The sequence below is a fragment of the Pocillopora damicornis genome, chromosome 3 (assembly GCF_964200805.1).
Source record: "Pocillopora damicornis chromosome 3, jaPocDami1.2, whole genome shotgun sequence".
In the NCBI taxonomy this organism is placed as follows: domain Eukaryota; kingdom Metazoa; phylum Cnidaria; class Anthozoa; order Scleractinia; family Pocilloporidae; genus Pocillopora; species Pocillopora damicornis.
Genome location: NC_142672.1, coordinates 18,429,995 through 18,442,971, shown reverse-complemented (window position 1 = coordinate 18,442,971; position 12,977 = coordinate 18,429,995). Strand labels below are relative to the sequence as shown.

At 39.0% G+C, this 12,977-nt stretch overlaps 1 protein-coding gene and 1 long non-coding RNA gene across 2 annotated transcripts; both read right to left on the bottom strand.

Moving 5' to 3' along the window:
- Window positions 1-229: 229 nt before the first annotated feature.
- LOC149048631 (uncharacterized) lies at window positions 230-598 on the bottom strand. The gene is made up of 2 exons (XR_016185153.1): window positions 460-598; window positions 230-346 (listed from the first exon to the last, which is right to left on the bottom strand). It is a non-coding gene; the product is annotated as an uncharacterized LOC149048631 (long non-coding RNA).
- Window positions 599-3,609: 3,011 nt separating this feature from the next.
- Window positions 3,610-12,485, bottom strand: LOC113666940 (carbonic anhydrase 3). Its single transcript, XM_027182740.2, has 8 exons — window positions 12,220-12,485; window positions 7,728-7,785; window positions 6,934-7,229; window positions 6,740-6,835; window positions 5,995-6,076; window positions 5,618-5,784; window positions 4,864-4,923; window positions 3,610-4,236 (listed from the first exon to the last, which is right to left on the bottom strand). Exons 1-7 carry the CDS (start codon window positions 12,409-12,411, stop codon window positions 4,870-4,872), a joined length of 945 nt encoding a protein of 314 aa, XP_027038541.2. The 5' UTR covers window positions 12,412-12,485; the 3' UTR covers window positions 3,610-4,236; window positions 4,864-4,869.
- Window positions 12,486-12,977: the final 492 nt, after the last annotated feature.

Here is a 12,977-nt window from a genome sequence, read left to right as displayed (position 1 = left end):
TTCTTTGCATGAAAATTGTTACAACCTTTGTAAGGTGTGTTAAGCGGGAAACAACGCAGAAAATACCATCGCAATATTTTGCAATGGGTAATGCGCAACTCAAAAAACCTCACTGGAACATGGTTTACGGTAGCTTGGGGGCCTCTTTATGCAACCCCGGGTTGAATCATTGTTGGTATTTAGTTTAAAAAAAATTTAGAAGAAAGTTTGGAAAAAGTGTTTTCATAGCATCACACATGCTGTTTTATGGCTGGTCGAAGGATCACCAGAAGCTTATACTAAGTCTTGACGTCTAAATGCTAAAATCTCCAATCGTTTCTCACGCACTGTGGAGCCTTCAAGAATTCTGTAGAGAAGAAGCAAAATTAAACCAATGATAGAGTGATTGAACGAATGAAGCAATAAATGGATGCTCGATTTAATGCCAAAAAAAAAAAAAAAGATAAAATGATCGTTTACCTGATTGACTGAGATCGTGATTACTTCTTCCATCAAAAAAAACGTCAACACAGTCAACACTGGATAGGTTCCACCAAGTTTCCTCGATACGCATTGTTTTGCGCATGCTTGTGAAACACCGGAACCGCCAACTGCTTGAGTGAGGCAGTTGCTGCCACCGAGTGATCTGAATGAGAGGAAAAACCTTATCGATTTGTGAAACGAGAAGAGAGAATTTTTCTGTCTAGAACTGGGCAAATTGACGAGTTCTGTGATGCGATACAGGAAACCCTTTGTTAACCGGGCGGCCACTTGAGCTTCATAAAAGTTTCAATCATGCTGCATGCACCAAAATTATGGAAATAGACATCATGTGATTAATCTCTCTACCAAGAGCTCTCTATGAAGGAAACGATTTTCCTTTCATTAATGTGGACTTGAATGTGGACTTCTCCAACTGTTCGGCGACTAAGAAGTCCTCATTTTCGACAGGAATACGTTGTTTCTGCTGTCACAACTCAAAATAGGCTGCAATTATGAGTATTGAAGCGCCTTACTCTCACTACGCGAAATGTAGTCCATAAAAGAGCAAAGTTTTCTATTTTAGGGTTGTTCGCCTCTTGTTCATCCCCTGTAACCTATAAAATAGTTAAATGTGAAATTGTGGGTTGTATATTTTTTTTAGAATGAAAGAAAAAGATGATATTTCTTTGGTATGTTCGATTTATTAAGTTTGTTTTATTTAAGCCAAACCACGAAATTGTTTGAAGGCTCTACTGACCTCCAATGGCGATGTTAGATAATGGTCAGTCGGTGCATCCGGCTGACCCGAAGTACGGTTGAAGTGCACGGCATACTCCTCTGTGACCGTGGCTAGGAAAACACGATATTTTGGAAACAGTCTCCTCGGAAAAAAGGGAATAGGCTACTGCAAAATTAGGTTTTTTTATCCGTTCTGTGCCCCAAGGACGAAAATTGGTTTAGAGATTTGGGACCCTGATAATGGCATTTAAAATGAGGCAAGAGTGAAAGACTTCTGTTCTCGCTCTGAACAACAATATTGTCCGTCACCGGACATTTTGGATCGTTTTTGTAACGTACAAAACCTTCAACTGTACTAAAGAGGCCACAAAACTCGATTTCGGTCAGGCTGAGAAATTAACAAAGCAATGCGATAATCCAAGAGAGAACATGGCAGGCTAAAAAAAGTTGATTAAAACGGACTGTGTAAAATGAACCCCAAATTTTGCACTTTTTAGCCTAAAAGTGACAAATTTTCATGATGCACAAACTTCGCGGCAGCTCTGTCAGTGGCCCCTTGTACAGTAGACATGGAAATGAAACTGGTTCATGACATATGGCACTGTTAAAGATCCTCCAGACAATAAAACCGTTTCCTGATCTTTGGCGAGAAGTTTAAATGTTGGTTTGTGATTGTGGAAGTTGAAAAAGTGACCAGATACAGCCCCGTTGCTCTTGTCAATGTGAATTTGAAGTGGGTATTCAGACTTGACGTTAACTGACCTCAGATCTAGATGCATCTCTTCTTCAACTTCGTCATCCACTTCATTTAACAAGGATCATGTAATTATAAGGGGTTAAATACATCAGGATGTTTGCATGATGCTTAAAATTCAGTAAATATTTTCAACCTGGTCACTGTGTTGGAACCAACACAATGACCAGAGCACTGCACCGGTATCGCAGAGGTCATGAGTTCAAATCCCGCACAGGCCTGACTTTTTTTCAGGCCTTCTTTTCACTACTGCTTAAGTAGTGTTCATAACTGCGAAGATCGCTTTCACACCAACTACCTATCCTTTATAGGTTTGGAAACTTGGCGCAGCCAGCGAGTGGTCCCCAGGAAGAGCCGCCCCCACCCCCCTCCCCGCAGAGAGTATATTTTATTCTTCTTCCCTGCCCGTTCCTTTATTTGCGAAGGCAAAAATCGATTTAGCATTTTTTATATAGCATAGCACTGCTTCATGTATTTCTGGTGTTTGCTCGTAAAATGTTATGATTTAGAGGTTAAACTTGGGATTTTGATCAGAGAGAGAGCAAGTCTTCGAAAAAATGTCCGTTCAAGCCTGTACAATTCTTAAACAAAGCTTTTGTCTGAGGGGCAATGTATTTTTTTCGTCATTGTTTTATTTATCTAAGAACTGTTTACATAATGAAGCATGAGGGTTGTTCGGAAATCTTGTCCTAGTCTTTTCCTTCACTTGTACTTCGTCTAGGCAGATGGCTAAAGCTCGAGACATCCACCTCTTATAATTCACTCAGGCGGTCTTTCGACCTTTTGTCAACCTTGAGAAGTTAGTCCGATGGGCGTTTTACTCTCCCACTGGCGTAAAGAAACAGTTTATTCAGAAACATATTAAGTACATTTTCCCTATGATATTATTGTTTTCGCTGTTATTAACAAAGGGCTGTATGCTTCATAAAAGCATGAAGTCTCTAGAAATGTTGTTGTTGTAGTCGTTTTTAAACAAAGGGTTACGTGCTTCATGAAACAGAGAGCCTCTGGATATTTAATATGTCACATTCTCAAGGCCCAATAATCAGTGACCAGATCATCTTATAGAAATATAAAGAGGAGCGTGGCTAGCCTCTCTTTAAGCACTGTTTTCAGAATGTTTCCTGTTTACTTTAAACTGCAATATTGGCGTTGTCAAACTTCAGCAGGTCTCGAAACCGTGCCTCTCCCGACTTTCATTTACTAGAAGGGCACCTCTAACATTTGGGTTACGAAGCCTCATTTAGGGTGAGGTGAAAATTGTTTTTGAAAAAAGGGAAAAGAAACAAAGCGATTCTCGCGAGGTCTGAAAAAGGTCAAGCACCGATCAATAGGTTTTGAACCTGTGTTATTCTTAAATTAGTAAGGGACCACAAGAGATTATATTTTCTTGAGCACCATTACCAACTGAGATACGATAGCAAATTTTGGGAGCGAGTAAAGTTAGGTTTTTTAATTTCTCCAGCTTCGTGTGCACGGCCTGCCATAGAGATGGTGGTTTCCTTCACTGGCGTTGTTTTGGTGTTGAGATGGTAGAGAGTTTATTCGTGCCGCAGATAAATTCCTCATTACTCGCTCAGGTATGCAATCGATGATTTCCCGTCAATGTAAAAAAAATTGTTTTAAGTATGAAGAACCAGAAAAAACATGAACAACATTAAAAACCCACCTTTTTAATTACATAAGCAAAATTCTACATTCAACCTCTCTTCTTATGGTCAGACTCAATACTCAGCCATTCTACCAATTAGTTATGTTACTTTTGTTAAAAAATAAACAATGGAGGTGAAGTGGCAATATGCCATATTTTCAAAGATTTCAAAGACTCACGACTCGACGGACAATTTTCTCCGCAGGAATATGAATGATAAACAATGTTCTAACTTTTTCGGAGGCTTCCCTCATAGCTCGAGTTTTAAATTAAGGGTCGAAAAATTCAAAACTCGACTTAAACTGCATAAAAAAAATCAAGTTTAGTGCTATTTTTTTTCAAGAGGATCTGGGTTGCTAGCTATAAGTTTGGCGCAAAATGAAAAAAATCCTGATCGCACGAAAACGCACGAATGATTTTCACAAGCATCGAGAAAGGTAATGTTAATTTGTTCCATCTCAGCGCCAGGGTTAGAAGTGTCGTTTACTTCAGCTGTGGCATTTCAATGGTCCCCTTTTTTGGTTTTTTGTTTTTGGTATTGGTTTATTCCTTCAGTGTTTCCACCACCTAGTGGTCCAGTCGTTCAGTGTTAAAAAAATTCCAGCAGCTGGATTCGAAAGGTACTCTTAAACTGCGTTAAGAATAGAAGAAAACGATTCAGCGAATTAAAAAAAAATATTCAGATGACATCAAAGAAAAATTTTAATCTGTTCCCTTTCCCCTAACCCCTACCCACACTGTAATGTTAGGTTAGAATTTACAAAACTTGATGGAGGCGTTTTCCGCAAAGGCTTCTTTACTGGATTTTTTTGGTTTCTACAAATTGACCTGAACTTCTTTGAAAGAGAAAACACACACCTGGAAACTGGATTTGTGTTCTGCAGGCGGTGCCCTCTGCTTTCAATCTTTCAAAAAAGCTATACGGCGATTTTTGATTTTACATCAATTCGCCCTTTAGTCTCGGAATTAGCCCAGGATTGGATCGTTTGATTTGGCTATGTGAATGGTTGTGACTGAAAACTCACATGATCTTCTCAACCAATCAGTCGCAAAGCTGTAACACATCGCGACTTGTTCTGTCTGGCGTCCATTATGATCACTTTGGATTTGCTTTTGCGACTTACAGTCCACGAGTCAGAGTGTTGTATACGGGTAATGTATCCTTCAAGTTAAATATTTTAGGCTGGGTTATGGTCAAGAAGTAGGTGTACCAGCTCTAAACGTTACTTCATTCATGTATCATGGTTTCTCGACTTACCAGATCTTAAAACCCCCAGTCATTTTCCTTACAGTGTGGTGCCTTCCTGAATTCAGTCAACTGAGCAAGAAAAGAAGAAGAAAAGAGCACTGGAATAAAAACGAGTGAAAGACCAAACTATGTTAGAGTGTGCTAAACTCTAACGGCTTACGGTACCCGTTTACTGTCGTTCTCACGAAAACGTTTACATTTCATTCCCTTCTGTACGTATTTCTCTCAGAGATGCTTTCATATATCTTTTCTCAGTGGAAATCAAAGCTTGCCTTTTTATTGTTCATGAATAGTTCTGATGTTTCTAGACCTCTCCCTTTCGTACCCTACAGTTAGGAATAATTGTTGAGTGTATCGTGGAATCATTGGTTATGGAGAATATTTTAGACAACAGAAAAAATGACTTATTGAGAAAGAATGATCTTATAATTATAAAAGAATTCCAGCATCCCTGCCTTAGGCTAGTAGAAAATAAGAGAACACTGTTCCATTAATAAGTTTTTAGAAAAAAGTAACAAGGAGGCATCTACAACAATATTTAGACGCCGGCATCCCAGCAACCTTTGCAGTAATTTGTGCGCTCCATAGCTTTGAACTTCGAAGGGACAGAAAGAGCTGAAGGTTTTTAAGGGAGCTCTACTACTCGTCCCCTCGCTCCTTTTGCTTTCATCGAACGCTCGTAGCCGTGAGCTACGCAGCTACCAATAACAATTCAGTCACAGCAAATAGGCGTTAAAAAGTTGCTGTCTAACCGGTATTTTACCTGTTTAACGGACAATTTAAATCGTTCTTTCATCACGAGAACGTCCACACAATCACTGCATTGGATAGGTTCCACTAAGTTTCCTCGGTACGCATCGTACTGCCCATGCTTCTTTAAAACAGGGGCCGCTAACTGTTTGACTGACGCAGTTGTTGGCACCGTGTGATCTAACAAGGAGGAAAAACGTATTCTTAACTAAACGCCTAGTTTGGTCATAAATATCGAACAAGCACATGCCCAGGCTCTAGCTCTCGCTTAAGTATAGTGTTATACGTATGAACACCTTCGTTACAGGGTGGGGGCAGTGGAAAGTGGAATTCTCAAACGTTAGACTACGGTTTCCAACCTAGCAATGACTTTTTCCGAACAATTCTTACTTTCATTTTGTGAAATGTAATCCACATGAGATAAGAAGTGTGCTATCTGATCGCTGTATGTGGTGTTGAAGCCCTCTCCGACCTACAAAGCCAGTTGAAATGAAGAGTTGAAGTTAGAAACGAGTTCCTACACATACTCATTCTTGATTTAGAATCAACGGAAATCGATAGAATCCTTTACGTTTTCCATGACCTCTAAGAAAGCTTGTCACTGTTGCTTTTTCTCTAAGATCTAAGGGCGCTTACCGTTGGTTTGAGGTAATCAGGTAAAAGAAGTTGTTCCCAAAAAAAAAAACCATCCAGGACCGATAAGACAATTCTTAAGTTACACTCGCTTCTGGGAAATTGGAAAATTATCGTTTATAAGAATTTTGAAAATCTCTCCTAAAGGCTTTGCTTTTAACTTGCACCAAGAGCTCATGTTCGTAAACACATAATTTTGCTGTTTTCGCTCCGTGGAGCGAAAATGAAGAAGCATAAAGAAGCGCCTTTATCCTGAGCAACTAACTTTGGTGTCTGGGTGTGGGAGGGGGGGAGTGGAGAAGGAGGAAGAAGTTCTCAACAACTTAAGTTCCATTCGGAGTTAAGATAATTCATGTTTTATTTTGGCTGGTAACTGTAAATGTTTCCAAAGGAAAACTCAGAATATTTTACGGACGTAGTTCATCTTGAATGAGCCAACAATCTTTTGAGATCACAGTCTTAAGAGGAATACAGAAATCATTTTAAGAAAAATACCACCGACCTCCAAGTAAATTGAAATGACGGCAAGCCCATCTTCAAATTTGTGCATAGCCTTGTTATAAGACTGATATTTCTCTCGGAAGAACACTAGGTGTAACTGCAAATAAATGATACAGAGCAGGAATATATGCCTGTTAAAAATGCTCACGACCTCTCAGAGGTTTGGAACAAACTGGTTGAAATGTTTTCGTTTACCTCGCCAGGTACTTGTACCCGATCGAGCGTACTGAGCTCAGCCTCCGCCCTTGTGCAGTAGACATGGAAATGAAATTGATCCATGACGTATGGCGCTGTCAACGACCCACCAGAGAGTGAAATTGATTTCTGGTCATTGGTGTCCAGTTTAAAAGTTGGCTTATGGTTGTAGAAGTTGAAAAAGTGGCCTGATACAATTCCGGCTTCCGATTCAATACTTATTCTAAGCGGGTTCTGAAAATCCGTGTTGACTTGCCTTACATCCAAATGCATCATTCCGACAATGTTTTCATCCACTAGAAATGTAGATGATACAACTTTAACCTTCAACCCTTTTTATTGCTGGTGTACACCCCTAGATCTGCGATGAAACTGCGGCAGAAACTTTCAGATTTAGCAATTGGTACATCTTTGCTCAAAACTTAAAAGAAATTGCCCTAGAGAAATCATCGTTTGGCTTGAGAGTACCATAAATGACTTGAAAGGCTATATCACTAAGGGAGATAAAAGTCTAGTTTTCCCGGATCTCAGTGATTTCAATTTCTGAGCTACCAGCATATTCATTGGGTTCAGTTCCATCATAATTTGTTCAGCAGTGAGTTTAAATTTCACCAAATCGACAGAAGGACGATAAACAAACAAAAGGATATAATGAAGAAATAAGTAAACCAAGTAACAGAGAAATAAGTCACGAAGGTCAATCAGATAAAGAAATAGACATACGAGAAAACGAAACAAAAAATGTAGACAGAAATAAAGAAATTCATGTATTGATCATGCAAAATAGGACTCACTCATTAGGTCTTCCACAAGCCGTATGTCTGCAGAGCTCGAACTAGCAGCAGATTGAATCTAAAAATTCATAAAAACAAATCAGCTAGCATACTAAGATCAGTTTTGATTGAAGCAAAAGTAATGTAGGGGTGCATTCATTGCTTCAGTGCCAAATTCTGAGCTGCACGAGTATGAACAGTAGGACAACAGCTTGATAAGAATTATTTAAGAAAAGGGGAAGTCAGTCTTAAAGATCATCTGAGGTCAATACAGACCTCTTTTTTTTCGAATCAGCAACTCTATACTTGACTTGGTTTTTATGGAAATCGCACTAATATTGGTATGGTCTTGTTTCAATTACCCTCAGAAAGTCTCAAATTATGTAAGATATTTTAATTTTGACCGAATGTTGTTTTCTGCTCTGTAGTTGTAAGGTAAGCAAGATCCCTATTCAGCTTCCGTTCTTTGGAATCGTTTGGATCTGATGCGAGTGGCTTCGCAATGAAATAGAGAAATCCCAACTTAATTCCTATTGTAAAAGGGACACGTCGAGTGATATCTTAGCGTGAACTTTGAAAGCGTCTGGTGCAGATTCTTGTGCAGTAAAGTTAAATATTTACGTACGTGTGATCCCGTGGTAAGGTTGCCATTGACTCAAGTGAGTGTTCGGAGCTACAGTATAGAGGCCCCCTCTACATGTATGCGTTCGCGTTTGAAAGCAGAAATTATTTTCTCCGATTTGGCAAAAAAATCAGTCAATGAAAACGCATCATTTCAAAAACATTCTCCAGAGTGAAGATATTTAAAAACGCTGTTTTGTTGTCCGCGGGTGAACGGATGAAAACTGTTTATTTTTTAACACAATCACGTCACAGTGTTGGGTCAAGTGTTCCCCTTGTTCCCCGCGCACGAGAATTAATCCCGAAATTTCTCGATTAACATTTGGTTTTTTGCAAATGGATGGAGGTTGAGTAAGCACCCCGAACGGGAACAACGACGACTAAATTTAAAGGGGTCTGCCTAAAATTACGTTAGAGAGTTTAGATCCACGTTTGGTGTGTTCACCGCAAATCTAAAACCACGCCATAAGCTGTTTGAGGTTAGAAGTTAGAAGTTTCGAGATTTTCAGCCCTTTGGATCGACGCCTACTTTCACCTAATGACAATCAATATGTGCACCGACATCTTGAATCACAGGCAGGATGGAGTTCCTTCATTTTATACTCTAAACGAGGCTAAAAATTTGGTTCTTTAGCGTCCCAAAAGGATCGGCTAGAAAACAAAGAACTCATCTCACATATATTTATATGACATGCGTTAGACCTTTCGAAAGGGACGAAGAAAAGTGCCGAGAGAGTTGACTTGCCCAAAACTGCCGTGCCCGAAATTAAAACGTGGACCGCAACGGCGAACGTGACCGCTAGAGTCTGGTCACGTGACTCTTAGCAGTCTGCAGTTACACGGACGCGGGGATCGCTTCCATATTCGTTTCTTCAACCGCAGTTCACATATATGATTTTTATATATTTACTTAAAGCAATATATTCTCAAGGGAAAAAAGCGAATATTCCTAAGCGGGCATGATGGGCCCATCCTTCTCCTCTTGAATGGAGAGAGCCAATCGCCCTTTACATCTTTTCTCCACAAGGGATATTATCCATAATTTTTTCTATGCATTTCCTATGTTTTGGACAAGGATAATTTGTCCAACAATGAAGAGCTTGTTACATGAACAAGGAAGAGGTTTAGACATTGGTAAAAAAATTTCGAAAGGACTTACTGACGGGGCTGACTTAATAGTCCAAAAGAAAAGACTATTTCCCTTTTAGCTTTTAAGGCGGGAAAGCGAAAATACCGAAAAATATAATTAAAAGATATGAATGAAGGCTGCCATGCGCCGTTCGCGTGACTGTCATATAGGCTGCACTTACCCACACTCGTCTGAATCAAAGTGCTCTGTGAGCAAACTCGTGAATTGACACATGATTTTTTAGATTATGTTTAATGTTATCTGGTTTAGGGAATTTTGTGGTTGATTGTCATATCTAGAGTACGAGCAGTAGTTCAGTGTTCGCTAATGTAGCAAAGAAACAAAGTAACGTTGGGATAAGAAGGCATTACAATTGAAATGATCATGCTATTACATTTGACAAGGTGGATGATGTCATGTGTTTTAAACGTCTATCATTTTTGTTTCTGGTTCAAAAGAAAAGGTTGGAAGTAAATGTGGGTGAAAAGTGAAATTTACTGTCTTTCGTTGTAAATATTAGAAAATCAAGGCAATACTGTCTTAATGAAAACATTAACGATTCCCTCTTTATCAAATGAGACAAACGGGAACGAGTTTTGAGTGATATAATTAAGCCAAGCCTGCCACCGTCATTTTGGATCTCCGCCTGGGTAGATTTAAGTCACGTGCTAGGCAACGTATAATCAATAACAAGATAGAATTTAATTTCAGGCCTAGTTATCAATTTCGTGGTGTGTAACTTTCGCATTTTAGTACGTTGTATGTATGTTGAATCTTCAAATTGTCTTAAAAACTTAAAAGAAAATTTTTCTTTAAAAATTCACTGAAATCGGTAGCTAAAATTGTTTGTTTAGGTGTTATCTGATTTTCGTGTTAACTTGTTATTTCGTCAGTCGCCGGCATCTTTTGTTGCTTCACACAGGAAAAACACACGCGACGAAACGTAATGATTAATTTTGTCCTCAATCTCACGCTATAACAGAAAAAGCTTTTGAACATCTGTAAACTCCGAGCGCTTCGCAGTAAGTGATATTTTCAATGAATCTTCGGATTGTTTTCAAGTTCAAGGATTGTAAATTACAATTTTATGAAAAACGAAGGTTGTTCTGTTATTTCAGTGTGAATCCTTGCATGCCTGCCAGTCGCTGGCGCCGCTTGTTGAAACTAAAACGAAAAAAAAAAACTCTTTTAAGATTATCATTGGCTTCTTTTTCACCCCACCACTATTCTTAGCAAAAAAGGTCGCCATTTCGTCTGTTTATTGCTCGCCAAAAACTATAAAATGCACTCAAAAGCCTAAAATCTAAAAAAAGTTTACAGGAATCGACCAATCGAGCGAGCGAGCGAGCGAGCGAATTCCATTCCCCACATCGTATCTATAACTCGCTCTTGCGCATGCGCGCAATTCACGAGTTAAAAAAGGAAAATAAAACTCACTCGAACTGTTACTGGATTTTCCTTTCAAGCGAGAAGGGGGTGGAAAGCTGGACGCAAGTTTTGCAACAGAACCAAAATTTAAATCAATTTTTTAGCTAAAAGGCTAAAATACTGTAACAGCTGACGAAAGCCTAAAAGCGTTAATGATCTAACAGGGAGGATTAGGTGCGGCAGGTTGCTGTCAAATAGTTTTTAGTACCTGTCATAATTGCCACTCTTTGAACAGGTATAACTTTTTTCTTTCCATTTTGATGTAGACATATTTTTTATTTATTTTACTTTTTGCAGAGGAGATTTCAGAAGAGTACAAACATATTAAGTACATCCGGTATTAAAATACTGAGCTTCCTTTGATATGAAATAAAAGACAAGTAACGCTACCGCCTTTCCTCACTTCCGGTCTCCTGTCAAGTGTAAAATTGGAAATCCTCACGACTAGACATTTCGTTCGCTTCAAATCCAATCTAGGGGTTCAAAGTAAAAAAAAATGCGAAAATCTCGCCGAACACTGCTCCAATGCCACCTTTACTGGTTTCAACCCCTTCCTATTTTCGCGTTCTTGCTCTCACGTGAAAGAGATATGTCTGCCAAATCACGCGCAGGCAATTCGTGACCATTCTTCCTCTATCACTGAGCAAAAAGTTATCGTGCTTGAAAACGCTATGAGTAGATGTTTTCAAGTAGTTTTAAGTTACTCCTGTATGGAAAAAAGTCCACTTCGCGGAATGTTTTCGCCTGATGAGCACAAAAAATTACGGAATCTTTCTCCGCCAAGAATACTGATATGTCACGCACGTCATCTGCTTAAGATATCGACACAGAAGATGTTTTTACCAGCAAAAGCCATTTTTATGAATTGAATAATATTTGAATGAACATGACGCTTTTTTGAGTTTTGTCCGTATTTCGCTCATATTATTCCTATGATGTTTTGCTTTTCTGTCCCCTTTATATAGCAAACTCGTTTGCAAACTTCACAGGTATTTGTCCTAGCTGGTCGAAACAACAGGGAACGAAGCAAGGTCAACGAGCCAGTTTGAGTCGTATAAATTTTACCCAAGCTGAGCTGCTTCAATTCGTTTTCATGTCTTTCATTGATGCAAAATACTTACACACGGAAAATTTTCATCAATAGAGCGGAATATTGATATGATCAGTAAATGTATCTGTAGGACTAAGCAAAAAAAACGTGTATCTTCGATGTCGAAGTTGGCTAATAAGACATCTGACATCTGCGTGTCTCTAAAGAGATGTATTTTAAAAATTTGCTTTGACTTCAACTCCGCTTTGTAATGGTTCCCAATCTATGAAAAACCGATAACTCACCGGCAAATATGACTCCCGGTCGGGACGCCATCCGTTCGGTGCATTCAAACTCTCTGATCTGTCTGTGCAGCTACAATTCAGAGAGTAGAACCTTTCGAGCCTACTAGTTTGTTGATGAGACATTTTGGCGCTCGTGAAGAATGAAATGTGTCCAAAAATGACCAGGAAACATATTTCGCGAGCACTATGCATTTTGCTTGAGCGCAAGGAAATGGTTGAAAATGAATTTTTTTCTTTTGGTCCACCCAGTATGATATCCGCAAATAACTTCAGTAGCCAATAAGAAGGTCATCATCTATAATTATTTGCGAGGCTATCAATAATTGATTAATTTACTGTGCTTTGATTTGATTCAAATGCCCTGTACTTATCTACAGGGTTGATTTACTGTAGATTTCCTGAAGGGCCCTGCAAATTGGTTATCGAAAGTTTAAAAATGAACATTAAAAAGACCTCAATGCTAATATCTCCAAAAAATAAACCTTCTTGCTTCCATATCGACGTTTCCTTTTACCCTTTGCTTCATGCGGAGAAAAGGAAATATCCCAGGGGAAATCCCTTATTACATGCGTAGACGCGTGTATCCTGCCATACCAAGTATGATCTACAGCGTGTTGAGTATTACAGTCTCTTATGGATTATATTTCTGGACTGGAAGCCCTGAATAAGGAATAATTGGTGACGAAACACAGTCTACACGCATGGTCTGCTTTACGAAATAAATATTCTTTTAGAATATGTTAGACTTGGGTGGATGT

Coding starts and splice junctions, on each gene's coding strand:
- LOC113666940 (XM_027182740.2), bottom strand. CDS start 12,411: ATGCATAGTGCTCGCGAAATATGTTTCCTGGTCATTTTTGGACACATT. Junction 5,785..5,994: donor TTACATTTCACAAAATGAAA/GTAAGAATTGTT, acceptor CCTCCTTGTTAG/ATCACACGGTGCCAACAACT. Junction 4,924..5,617: donor TTAAATTGTCCGTTAAACAG/GTAAAATACCGG, acceptor TTTCTTGCTCAG/TTGACTGAATTCAGGAAGGC.